Source organism: Uranotaenia lowii, chromosome 2 (assembly GCF_029784155.1).
Source record: "Uranotaenia lowii strain MFRU-FL chromosome 2, ASM2978415v1, whole genome shotgun sequence".
In the NCBI taxonomy this organism is placed as follows: Eukaryota; Metazoa; Arthropoda; class Insecta; order Diptera; family Culicidae; genus Uranotaenia; species Uranotaenia lowii.
The window spans coordinates 190,236,403-190,249,987 of NC_073692.1; the positions used below are offsets into that span (position 1 = coordinate 190,236,403).

The 13,585-nt window shown below is 33.8% G+C and overlaps 1 protein-coding gene across 1 annotated transcript; it reads left to right on the forward strand.

Annotated features, from left to right (window-relative positions):
- The first annotated feature begins 9,895 nt into the window (after nucleotides 1-9,895).
- LOC129746730 (uncharacterized) lies at nucleotides 9,896-11,340 on the forward strand. The gene is made up of 2 exons (XM_055740586.1): nucleotides 9,896-10,516; nucleotides 10,582-11,340. Exons 1-2 carry the CDS (start codon nucleotides 10,010-10,012, stop codon nucleotides 11,317-11,319), a joined length of 1,245 nt encoding a protein of 414 aa, XP_055596561.1. The 5' UTR covers nucleotides 9,896-10,009; the 3' UTR covers nucleotides 11,320-11,340.
- The last annotated feature ends 2,245 nt before the right edge of the window (nucleotides 11,341-13,585 follow it).

Below are 13,585 nucleotides of genomic sequence, written 5' to 3' on the forward strand. Positions count from 1 at the left end.
TATCCAACGAAAAACTGAAGTTCACCAAACATTTTTTTTTACGCTTTATTTAACGAGGGATTAACCTGATGTTTTCACCCTCAAGAAAAGTGGTAATTTAAATTACACTGAATAGATCACACTGTTTTAAAAAGCGAATCACTTGTTTTTCCTTTTTTCGGTCGTTCTCCAGTTTGTCTGCAATGTTGCCTTCTGGCAGTAGATCTCGTCTCTGGTTGTCGAATTTTCGGCATTCTAATATTATACGTTTCACTGTCATCAGAAGTTGAAATTTAAATTTGAATTCAAATTATGAATCGCATTTTCAAATTTAGTTTTGATTTATAGATCAGTAATTCAATCCTAAATTAATTGTTCATGAGCAGAAGCCACAGCTGAAAAGTAAAATTCAGTAAAAGGGCAGATAAAAATAAACATTTTTTTATTTGAACTTCAACATTATTTTAAGATCACATGGCGTTATATCAAAGCAATATTTTATCAAATCCAAATCATGAAAGTAAATTTTATAAACATCAAAGTTGTTTTCAAAGTTTAAGGAGAAGGTGGCAATATTTGACGAGATTTCGCAGGATACCTACTAGAATTATTTTCTTCTAAATTTTTTTTTTGCATTTCAATTTGTTAATATTTTATTTTCTGTAGAATACACCAACATTCATACAAATAAATTTCTAATTCTTTGGTAAAAAAAACCGATTTCTTCATGTTATTAAAAACCGGGGAAATCATAAAATATGTTACGGAAACCCGGGAAAAACGGGAATTTGGAAATGGAAAATCGCTGGTCACCCTTCAATCACTAGAAGAAGTCTTCGAAAGTTTCAATAAGTTTTATATCTTTTTAAAAGTCTCGATGCGCTCGTCATTTTCTACAGGCAGAAGTCTTACAAGTCTTCTGTATTATTAATTCACAAGTGGAAGTCTCAACTCACATGGATGCTTGTTGGGAGTAAAAGCTACAATCTACAATAATCAATTTTCAAAGCATTATAAAGTTCTCAAGGAATACAAAAAAAAAATAGACACCGCCGACTTATACACGAAGCGTTACATTTTACACATTAATTTTGAATGACAGTTTATGTATGAGTAAATTCAGATTTAACCCTTAAATGCTTAGTGTTGTTTTAAAACAACACTTATCAAAATTCAAATATCTCGGAAGCGCTTGGATAATTTCAAGTGATTCTAAAAAATATTCTAAAGGTTAAAAGAAATTAGCCCATGGTACATATTTTATTACGATATTTGAATGTATGTGTGAGGTATTAAAAAAAGTATACGGAAAAATCGAATTCATTATTATTATTATTATTTTAAAGTAGTTTTGGAAAAAAACGCTGTTTTTTCTTTAGATTTGAAAATTATAACAATTTTTCTTAATCTCTATCAATCACAAACACCTTCCTGCACCTGATTAACAAGGTTTGGAAGATATTTACAAAATCGTTTCGAAATAAATTAAGAATTTCTATTATTATTTTTCAATTTTGTTGGGCCACAACTTTTATAATACTGAAAATATCGACTTCAAACCTATTCAGTTGTGTTATTTGATGAATAAATAACTGCTATTCTTATTAAAAAAAAGTCATGCATTAAAGGGTTAAGAAGCCCCTCAAATAAAAGCAAAATTTCTCAGAAACTAAGTTTTGTAGAATCATCCTACAAAATTAGCTATTTTGAATGAATAGTGGGCAACTTTGCAACAAAGCCGACCAGTTGTATACACATTGACATATGATCGATCACGGTCATAACATTTTTAGAACTATCAATGGCCATCACTCAGCAGCCAATCTATTTTCTCGCTCCGTCGGCCGGCGCTTCTATTTTAAATCTATATTTTAATTGCACCAGTGCGCAGTTGTTCGGCGAATTATTCCACAAAACAAGAATTGATTAAACTTTCTTTCCGAAGCAGCATCAGAACTGAAATGAAAGCGATTTGATTCAATATGCAGTTTCAGCGATAAGAAGTATCATTTCCAATACTTAACCCCTTCCATCGATGATGTGTGCTCGCATGCTTAGTTTCAATCAATAAATTGGAAAATCCAACTTCCACGTGTTTGGAAATATGTAGTTTTTCATAATTCAATTCTGCTAGCAAATCATGGAAAGTCACCTAGAGAACAGCCGAATTTCGCTTTTGCTACTTGCCATTCTACCTTCTAGTTTAGTGGAGCACACACCCGAGTCGTGTTCGGCACTTTATATAAGTAAAACGGCAAGTGGCTCTATAAATATACAATCGATTTGCAATCAATCTCATTCTCATCTCTCAATCACTACCACCACCATCGTGGTAACGAAATCTTTAGAATCTTCTATTTGGCTACAATGTAGGTACTCTTGGTGATATATTTAGAGTGGTCTTAGGTTTCAAATTGTTTGATCTTTAACCAGCTGAAAGGAAATTTAAAACTTTTATAGGAAGAACTAACTAAACCTGAACCTACTGTATCTCATTTGTAAAAAAAAATGGAAAAATTTTATTTAAGTTTTAGGCCAACTTCCAATCCTCTTTTCAATATTTATCTGATATGACTTAAACAATTTTGACGGTTCATTGATTGAAAAGTTCGGTTTTTACACCCCTTTTTTAATTTTACGTGGTCATGATCTTAAAAAATTAAAAAAAATATATATTCTTATGTGCAACGTATAGCCACAGACTAATAGTACAGCTTCTAACTTCAGCTTTCTTGAACACTAAGTGAAATTTTCTTTTGAGCATTCCGTAGATGATCTACAGTCTTTTTCCGAAGCATGGTTTTCGGATCTTTTTCTTAGACTTTTAATAACGGGAAACTAAAGTTACATTACGAGGTTTCCAGAACTATAAAATTAGTAAAATCTGTAGAGAAAGAAGAGAGATATAGCAGTTTTAAGCAAGGAGTGTCAAATTGACACTCAAGGTCTGATTAGGGAGTTTTTTCTCTGGGCTTTCAGGGGGCGTCCATAAAAAAATGTGCAAAATTAAAAACTTCAAGAATTCATTTAGGGTCCCCGAAGATAATCTTTTATTTGGATGCACCCGAATAAAGATACAAGCCGCCAAACTTCCAATAGTGTCATATTGACACTCGAGCGGATTAGGATTAAAATTTAGTAGGTTCCTCTTGTGGCGTTGAAGTCTTCCCTACTCTTTTATAGACAGAATAAAAAATATTATCTCTTTCCAGAATCAGTTAAATAGAAATTTATCAAAGCAAAGTTTCAACTCAATCGAATAGGTTCGGGGTGCTTCAAAGCGTTTAATGATTCGAATTTTCTAGATTCGGGAATTTTGTTTCGATTTCAGATGGTTCAAAAATTCAAAAATTGACGTAATTCGAAAAAAATCAGAGTGCGATCAGCTGACATTGTCTCATTTCGGTGCATTAAATCTTAGTTTGCAATTATTGTATTCTATCATGTTAAGTTTTCGAAATTCATCGGTTTACTTTCGAAAATTTATAAAAACCCATTCAAAAAAACTTGCTCAGAAAATAAGAATACTTTTAAAGCAAATTAAGGTTTTAAATCAATAATCCATTCTTTCGAGGACAGTTAGTAGTTTTGACTTCTGAGGAAAAGTTACTAAATAATGTTTTTCGGTTAATATAACAAAGTAATATCTTATATTCAAAACCCAAAAGCGATCTGTAGTAATTTCCCTAATAGTTGAAACTTTTATTGTTGAAGTTTCTTAAAATTGCATTTTATAATTCTGAATAATTTTATCCAATCGTAGCACAGTTTTAAGTTTTTTGTGTTCAATTAAGTCTTTTGGGCTTTTAGATTCAATCTTTTTGAAAAACATACAGGAAAATTAAAGAATATGATAATTACTTAGATTTTCTTGTGATTCATGCACAGGTTATGCCTAAAATTTTTATTTTAATACGTCATCCTTTGGAGAAGAACAAAACTTTATAATGTATTTTCGGACCATTTACTCTCAAATTTTGTTTAAAATAAATTTTCTAAAGTATTGCCGATAAGAGCCCATGATTTTGAGAAGACATTATTTCGTGCGGGGAGCTAGTGATTGTGATTATGAATTTTACCTGTTAAAGTAGCGATTAAAGATAACTTTATTTGAAAAATTGAATTGACTTCCTATGCGCCACGCAAGAAACGAGAGGCAGCAAATTTTTGGAATAATTTTTTTCTTGGACTGATCAATTGCTGTACGAAAATCTGTACGGCTTGCAAACCGTCTGTAGGCCCTTTGATATTTTTTTAGTGTACCGGAATTGTTTAAGATCTCACACTGAACTCAATTTAACAATTAAAATACACTTGAGAATTCACTTGAAGCTTAGTTCTTTTAGAAATGGGACAGTAACGAATGCGTTTATCTCAAAAACCATTCGTTTGATCTAAATACTTTTTATGAAGGAAATGAAGGTAATCTTATGATAATTAATGAAAAAATTTGAAAAAAAAATATTTATCGTTTTTTATAAGAAAAATTTCTTCTTTATTCTTGGCGACTTTATTCCCTTCGGCCGGCGCACACTTTTTTAGTCATGATATTGATCAGTTTTTCAAACTTATACTTCGTCTGATCTGTATTTTAGGAGGCTGCATCCTCATCCTTCAATTTCTGCTACTTTTTTATCCAACTTTTCCCTTTTTAAAGAAACTGATAGGATTTTAGTAAATACAGCTGTTTCGAAAAAAATAAAACTTGTTTATTTTTGAGCCACTCAAAAGCGTTTTTAATGGAATTTCTGCTGACAAAATCAAACAATAACCAAGGAATATTTAAAGAAGGTATTGTCGAGGTAATAGTACATAGTCGGTAGTAATAGTACACTTTGCGACGTCTCAATCACGAAATATCTGTTAATTTACTAGGAAATCTGCCTTTTTCGTTGATAATTTGAAGAATTTGCTGGAAATATTTCACTTTTAATACCTGTTATTCTAGAAGGATTATTGCTCTTCAAGATCGGTACGAAAAAGTTGGATTTTCGAGTATTTTTTGTAAGAAATAGACCATCGAAGTTCGAAAAAATGGTGGATTTTGCCTACTCAAATTTGCAAAACTTTAAAATTTGTTCAAAGTCTTCTATGAAAATGAACAAGTCAGTGCAGTTTAAGATCCTCGTTACAAAAAAGTTATCAAAAAACAAACTTTTATATAAAACCAAAATTATTTATGCGCATTTTAGTAAATCGAGTTAACAATAATCAATTGATGTTAATTGTTCTTCATAAGAATTGAATATGGTAAACCGATTGGATAAAAATCATGACAATCAGTTGAACACTCAATAACTACCAGCTAGACCTTTTCAAAGTTATAGATTTGATCTTCGTTTTTGAACGTTTTAGCTTCAAGATGACATCGCGTTCATTATTAAAATGAGGAAAAAACATAATGCAATCTTCAAAGGACCAGAAAATTTCATAACATAATGAAATAGAGGTCTTACAACATAATCAAAATGAAATTGAAATTCATTTTCGTTCTAAAACATGTTTTCCTTTGAAATTTCTGCCATTCGCATATAAATTTTCGATACATTCGTTTTTGTGACGTCACAAAAAAATCCAATAGGGCTTTTGCACAGTGCATTAGTATTAGTGAGCCGTTGGGCAAACAAATGTGACAGCCCCATGTGAAATGAATGCAAATCGACGAAAGAAATATTTTTCGAAGAATTTATGAAAACTATTGAAAAGTTTCTTGTGTACGAAACATTTTTCAAAATCTAGAACATTTTATTACTTCCTGGTGATTTTTTTTCTGATTTCGATGCAGATTCTTTGAAAAAAATTAAGATTTTGTACAGGGTAGGAGCGTCTCTAGTGTAAGTAGGACAAATATTGCTGAAGTTTCTTTATCAATTTCATGACAAAAACTCTTAACTTGATCTTTCTGATTCAAAATTTTATAATATAGGCCTGAATACCTGATCAAACGATCTGGGGGAACCGTTCAATGTGCTTTACAATGATGGCTGGCTTGTTTTTCCATTTTGTTTTGCTTGGTTCCGCACTGATATCCATCAAAATATTCACACAAAAATTTCCACTAGCTAGCAAATGATTCGAAGTGTACTTTATGAATGTTTTTGAGAAAAATTGAACATTCATTTCAGAGAAAACCATCATTTTAGTTGAATTTTGCTCTTTTCGCATATAAAAATCTCTGATGTGTGCACAACAGACCTCTTGTATGTGTGTGTAGCAGAAGCCCTATATGGCTCTCGACTCTACCTTATTTAAATATTCCTTGAACAATAACGAAGTAAAATCATCATGAAATTAAACTTCAAGTATAATCGGTTAGTATGGATCGTAGCATGCGAAGGGCACATACAAGCTAAACTCATTTTTGGCTTTAAAAAACAGCGAAAAGCAAGGTTTTTGTTTTGAAAATTGTTGTTTTTTTCCACAGTAGCAGAATTTTGACAAATCATTATATTTTATTCAAAACAACTAGCAAACACATTCTTTAATATGCAAGAGACCTTGCCACGAGCAGACATGGTAGGATTCATACGTTGGAATTTGTTTAAAATAGGGTTTTTCATAAGTTTTGACATTCATCAGAAATCATCTATCGCATAGCCTCGGTACCGGCTAAACAGCTTACGAGCTCTGGAACTGGCAAAAATTTGTTATTTAAGGTTAGGTTTGAATGACTCACTCACAAGCAACACTTCGAGCTTATTGCAGAACATTTTTTGGACATCTCTGCGATCTCCAATTAGTGTTTCGCTTATTTAATGCTGGTAAGAAACTTGATTTCCCTAATGACTCTTAACCGTAGTTACCGATCATGTGCCTCACTCTAATGTTTGATTTGAACTTAGGAGACATTTTTGACAGTGTTTTCATACTTTTCTACAATTCACAAACAGTAATTCTCTGAATAATCAACGGTTTATTCAGCTATCCATTTGATAATGACGGATTTAGAAGGAAACTGTGCAAATTTTTTTTTCACATCGTAAATATCTCAAAAATGCGTAAATTTTAAATTTTGACAAAAAATAGGTCGGATAGTACTTTTCACAGGCAGCAAAATGCCGTAAAAATTTTGAATGTCCGATAACTAGTAAACGAGATATTAACAAAAAAAGTGTCCCATTTCTAAAAGAACTAAGCTTTAGAAGGGAGGCACAAGTGAATTTCTTTCTTTTATGTGGCTTATGTACATTTCTCTTGAGCCTCACTTAAGTTTTAAGTGAACGTTAAAACCAAAAAGGTAACTTCTACCTCTTCGAGGTGAAACTCGCCTCACAGCGAGGCAAAATTTACCTGAATAAAAAGGTACAATCCACCGGAAAAAAGTGGCAATACGGCTCGGTGATCTACTGTTTGCTCATTTATCGGATAAATACTCTTGGTTTCCTCTCGGTTTCCTTGGTCTATCTGTAACATAAACAAGAATCATTAATAGAAGCTAGCAGAGCTAAATAAAATTTGAAGCTATTTTTACCATTTTATTCCGATTCTTGCACATTGCGCACCATTTCAAAAATTGTTTCTTGATGAAAAACTGCTTAGTTGCCATAAGTAGCTCTGGCAAACAGGTAGAAGATTTTTTTTTTATTTTTTTAAGATAAGTTAACCACCGTTAATTAAGTTTTGTAAATTATTTTTCGGCATATCGGTGAAATGTATATTCTTGGAGAAAGAATATCAGAAATGAAATTTTATGAAGATGGATAGAAAAGTGAGAAGAAAATTTGACAGATGTTGAAAAGAGCGAAAGAGCATTTTTGCGAGGAAAACTTATTAACGTACACCATACTTTACCCCGCAACATTTCATTATTTAGGAGAAGTAGTACCGGGATAGAGGTGGCACTACCTTAACCTATACAATGAAATCTCATTTCATTTCATTTCTGATATTCTTTCTCCAAGAATATACATTTCACCGATATGCCGAAAAATAATTTACAAAGATTTTTTTTTTATTTACCTTTTCTTCTAGGTGAATTTGTCCACCCTTTTTTCCAGCTCAATTTAGGTACAATTCACCGCGCTTCAAGGTAAGCTTAACCTCGAAGATGTATGATATAAAGTACCTTTTTGGATTTACCAATTTTCTACGTGAATTGTACCTTTTTATTCGGCTTATTTAGATAAATTTCACCTCGCTACGAGATAAGATTAACCTTTTTCTCGGTGAATTGTATTCCAGGTAAACTTTACCTCGCTGTAAGGGAGAAGTTACCTTTTTTGATTTCACGAGCGTTCACCTTTTTATCTCGGTAAATTTTTCCTTTTTTATTATTTTACGTGTAGGTGAAATGGAAAAAGGTATACAATTGGTACAATTTAGCTGTTTCGTAGGTATGGCGAATGAAAAAGGGGGGTGGAAAAATTACCCCAGAAACTCGATAAATTTTGCAATTTTTTTTATTTCATATGTGGATTTTAATCTGCAAATATTTTAGCTGTCTGTAGACTTTTGTCAATTGACGATAAGCACGCTCGCAATCCAGGTATACGATTCTCATGTGTTAAACAGGGAAAGAAATAGCCTTTATTCCGATTAGCTGTCATTCTTATGGATATCTGTGTAAGAGTAAAGAGCAAGCTTTATACTTTTTAGAAGGCCCTAGCCCAATTACAAAACAATTTGCATACACATTATCCACACACTGTAAGTTTTTGCCTCGATTTCCAGCAAAAAAAAAACAGCTGGAAAAGTTCAGCAATCCAAATTTATGCATGGAAACCATGGAAACCAATCGAATTTGGAATTTCTAATGGCTAAATTTTTCAGCATTCGATTGTATTCTTGTCATTTTTGCTGAAAAATCAGAAATCGCTTTTCATATTGCTGGACTTTCCTGCAATTGATCTAGTTTGCTGGAAAATCAGTAATCGAGTTGTCAAATTGGAGTCTTTTTGTTTTCGTACGCTGAAGCAAGGTGAGACTCTTTTTTACGAATTCTGGTTAGATTAATGTAATTATTTTTTATTTTCCTCTATATTCTAGCAACCAGACATCAAATCAAGGATGAGTTTTTATTATACGGGAAGATATTCCAAAAAAGATACTGATCAAAACTATTTTTACCGATGGCGGAAGATCAACATGGCACAAGCTGCCACTCCAGAGCCGGTCTTAGAATGTTGAAAAAAAATCGTGTTCCTGGAAATGAATAAATTCCTTATTGAAAAATGGGAGAAAATAATTATATTATAAGCAGAGCTAGTATTCAAAATTTAATTATAAAGGGTATTAGGTAATTATAAATTAAATATAAATTTGATACTTAATACAGCCGCTTGTGTGGAAAGAAATAGCTGTATTGCCGATTTACCGCAATTTGAATTAACGTTTGCTGTTTTTCCAGCAAGTTAAATAGCTGGAAATTTTGCTGGAAAGTCAGCGGAACAAAAACCAACAAAAAAAAAATTGCTGTGTACCAAATTTGAAAAGGCATACGTCCTCTTAAAAAATAGAAAAACAAGACAATTTTATCAATCCTCCAGGGATCCTTCAAAAAAACGTATATTATAAATTATTCTTGGAACGATTTCGTGTTGGTTTTAATTTCAAAATATCACATTCTGGGAAACAGACAAGGTAAGAGAAAAGAAAGATCACATTTCCAAATGTGTCCACCAGAAGTATAAGGTCCAAGCATGAAAAATGAGTACGGAAGCTAAGCATTATGATTTGTGGTCCTCGATCATTCCAACTGATGTTGAAAATCATCCTTGGATACCAAATTGAACGAATTCCTCCATCATTCTGTTTTTTTATATTTTTTTTTCTTCAAAATATGCACATACAAATTAAATTTCTATCAATACCATATACATAAAAACACAATTTCAAAAATGTATACCCACTCTAACGGATCACGTATGTGTGAAATTTCGTCGATCGAAGCATTCATATAGAACCGAATGCACGCGAGAGAGATTCTCCCATTCACAATTGCGCATCCAAGCAATTCGGACGTTTTGCAGCAATCAACTACGCCCGGTTCACAGGATTTCCGTGCTCCAGTTCCAAATTTGTACGACGTAAAATGGCCCTGTCAGGATCTACCAAATGTGCCGTAGTAAACGAGAAGAAATCGCTCGGCCCTGTGCTGTTGGATATGGGCGATATTTTCATGATCGAGCAGTGCCTGCTTCCGCTTCCGCTTCCGGATGAATTTTTCCTTCGGCCGGAGCCAGTCGAGGAGAGCATTTCGAAGGTGACGACCGAAAGTGAGATTTCCATAGCTCTGCCACCGTTGCTGACCAAGTGGGAAGATTTGTATCAGGAGGGATTATCGCCAGAGATCATCGCGAAGATTTGCTTTACCGAGATGCTGCTAATCAGTGCTAATGGTGACGAAAATGTGATCGGTGGCTTGGCACTTCAAGTCGACAACATTGCCGATGAAGTGTTTGCCGTTTTTTGCAGCTCCGGATTAGCACTGGGTGACGATCGGCTCGCTGGCTATGAGCTGCTGGCCCTGACCGATAAAAACTTTCAACCGATGCAAGAACGCCAGAGCGAAGCCTTATCGGAAGATTATATGAAGCAGGTTAGATGAAATTGGGGAAAGGATTCGTATGGAAACGAAATTTTTTAAACTTATTTTCTTTCTAGGAGAAACAAATGCAATTATTTTTCGGTGAAGATATGAAGATTACCGCTTTTAGAGAGGTTTCCACACCAGAGAACCACGAATCTTGCGAGGGTACTTTGGAACTTGACGTAGAAGAAGGGCTTCTAGTACCGGATGGTCTCAATATGCTTCTTATGAGATATTTGGTAGTTACCAATTATAGTGGTGATTTCCGTGTAAGAACAATAAACATCCAAGGCCAAATTGGACATTGTGTTTACCAAGTATCCGAACCCATTGTGACCAAAATAGGCGAAGCGATACATTGCACTAAAGAAATTATCCGATCCATCACATATCCGGACCAAGACGAACCAGAAATCAGTGTCAGTTACTATCTCTTGACCGGACAGCTTCTTCGACACACCTGGAACAATTCCAACCATTCCATTATCATGAACCCCAACAGGCCCATTCCGGATGTCTCGTTAAATCAAGATAATCTGTGTGCTGCCATGGAACAGTACCTGATGGAATTGGCTGAATTTCTCCAGGAACACCCTGGAGATGCCCGACGATGGTCCACGCTGCTACCCAAACCGAGTGCAGTCGTTCAGGCGGTGCTTTCGGAGCTGCTGCTAGAAGTGACCAAAGCAGCTGCAACGCCCTCGCCTTCATCATCAGTGTCAACCTCAGCCTGCAGTGTTGCGTCATCTGCGGGAGATACCGTACGAAGAGTGCTCATCGAGATTGTGGAACAAATGTCACTTGGAGAATAAATTCAATGCGCAAATGTCAAATAGCTTTTTTTATTTAAATAAGGCTTATTCAATAGGATTTGTTAGAAATACACTCACAACTTTCAAATATGAAAAAAAGGAAAAAAAATTAAATTTCGTGTTTTGAAAACATTATAATTCGAAAAAATAATTGCGAGGAATGTTTGGGGTGTTAAATTACAACGTGAAAAGAAAATCAATATGGTTTGATAAATCGATACCTACTTTATAATTTCATTATGTCCAAACTAGTGCTTGAAAAATAAAAATCTCAGACAGATACATTATTTTTTAAATTAAGGAATTTCATCTGCTTTTGAAAGATTTATGTAAAGAATTTATAAAACAAAAATTTATAAGAAATTTAAAAAATCTGCAATATTACGCGTCTTAAAGCGGAGATACATTATTATTCGCTTACACGTATTTTTGTTCATACTCATACTTCTAATGGGATTAAAAAAAAATTCTAATAATAAGTTGAACTCAAATCGGGTAACATATATGACATTGTTTCTGCAATCGTAGTCAAATATGGTAGATTTCGAAAACAGTAAAGATTAAAAGTGGCTCCAGAGAGTTTGTTCAAAAGAGACTCGATTCCAACGGCTTTCATACGACACATCTGGTAAGACGGTAGATTTTATGTGGGCATCGAAAACCCCTCACAATTAAGACGAAAACAAAAATGCACAATGTAAAAATAGAGTGGGTATTGCAAAAGAGAAATAACAGATAGCATGTGGCAATCACACTGAACATAAATTATAGATAGATTTTTCAAATAATCTTACATATTTTTTTTTGTCTTTATTAGAGAGACTTTCAGCCTTTGGCTGGTTCGTCTCTAATCTTACATAATTTACTCCTTTTTTTGTAATAGGAAATTCATTCATTAATTCATTAACCATAGATTTCATCTTTTTTGTGCCTAATATTACTATTCAAATAAATTTCAAGCAAATTGTGTTCTCTCCATGATGGACCATATCTATGGAAGATGGGTAGTGGAAAATCACGGCCTGCACGCACTGCTAACACTAAACATACCGACACTTTGAATATACACAAGCAACCAAAAGTCTCGTTAAAAAGGTCAAACGCAGCTTAATCAGTATAATCAATGTGTTGAAGTTCGTTTTATTCAGCCCAAAATTTATGTTCTTATTGAAACTTTGAAGTTCCATTACAGATTTGAACGGCCTTCGGTTCAGCTCACAAATAAATCAACAAAAACACAAAAATCTCTCCTCTTCTCTCTTACTTCGGTCACCACCATCCCATGTACTGCTGCCGGTTTCTCGGCATACATTTTTATTCCTCCCCTCTCCTGAATTCATCTGACTTAATTGCTTTTGCTTTTGACTTTGTTCGATACATTCCGGCACGCACGCCAGTTCTGCTACACATTTGTTTTATTTGCTCACTCAAGCAATCAAACAACCTTATAAAAAAAATTAGTCCTGATACCAGATTTGAACCGCGACCCTTCGAACAAAACACGCTGCCACGAGGTCACGCCTAGATGTTGCCTTACCAGCAGCTCAAATTCGAAGTGATAATAAGCTTTCCTAGAATACCTGCAAGGGCAGCCGGCGGATAGCAGCGAAGACTCATGTTAATTATTACTCAGGAACATTACGAAACGGCATCCGTTAAAATAATATCGGTTTAAAAAAAAAATTAATTCCATGTTTATATCTTTTAACACTAAACGTACCGGAGGCGGTCAAATGACGGTTTTTGAACTTTAAACGATGATTACGCCTTATATAATTGTTTTTTCGCAAATTTAACGACAGGACTATTTTTGTTTTGGAAATGCAAGTATTTTTGCGTTTTTAAATTTTTTTAAGTGTTACGGTTTTCGAATAACGTATGTGGTATACCTATTCATACCGCGAGCGGTCAAATGACGGCAAACACCGTTTTCGCTAAAACTGCCTTGTTTCTCAACCGATTTCTACCAAATTTATAGTTTTAAAAAGCTTATAATTTGACTCAAATATGTTTCTCAGACAATTTTCAGCTACAATCAATAACTTTAAAGTTATTTACAGTACAAGAAAAATTTTATGAAAAAACATGCTTCAGGAAAAAGGTTGTAAATCAGTTATTATGTGCTCGAAAAAAATTTCACTTAGTGCCTGAGAAAGCTGAAGTTGGAAGCTATATGTTGCACATATGAAAATTGTTTTTCAAAATTTGCTAAGATCATGGCCACAAAAAATGTAAAAAAGTTGTGTAAAACCCGTACTTTTCAATC

Excerpts from the sequence above, each read along its gene's own strand:
- LOC129746730 (XM_055740586.1), top strand. The coding sequence starts at position 10,010 with ATGGCCCTGTCAGGATCTACCAAATGTGCCGTAGTAAACGAGAAGAAA. Across the intron at positions 10,517-10,581 it reads CGGAAGATTATATGAAGCAG|GAGAAACAAATGCAATTATT; the intron begins GTTAGATGAAAT and ends TTTTCTTTCTAG.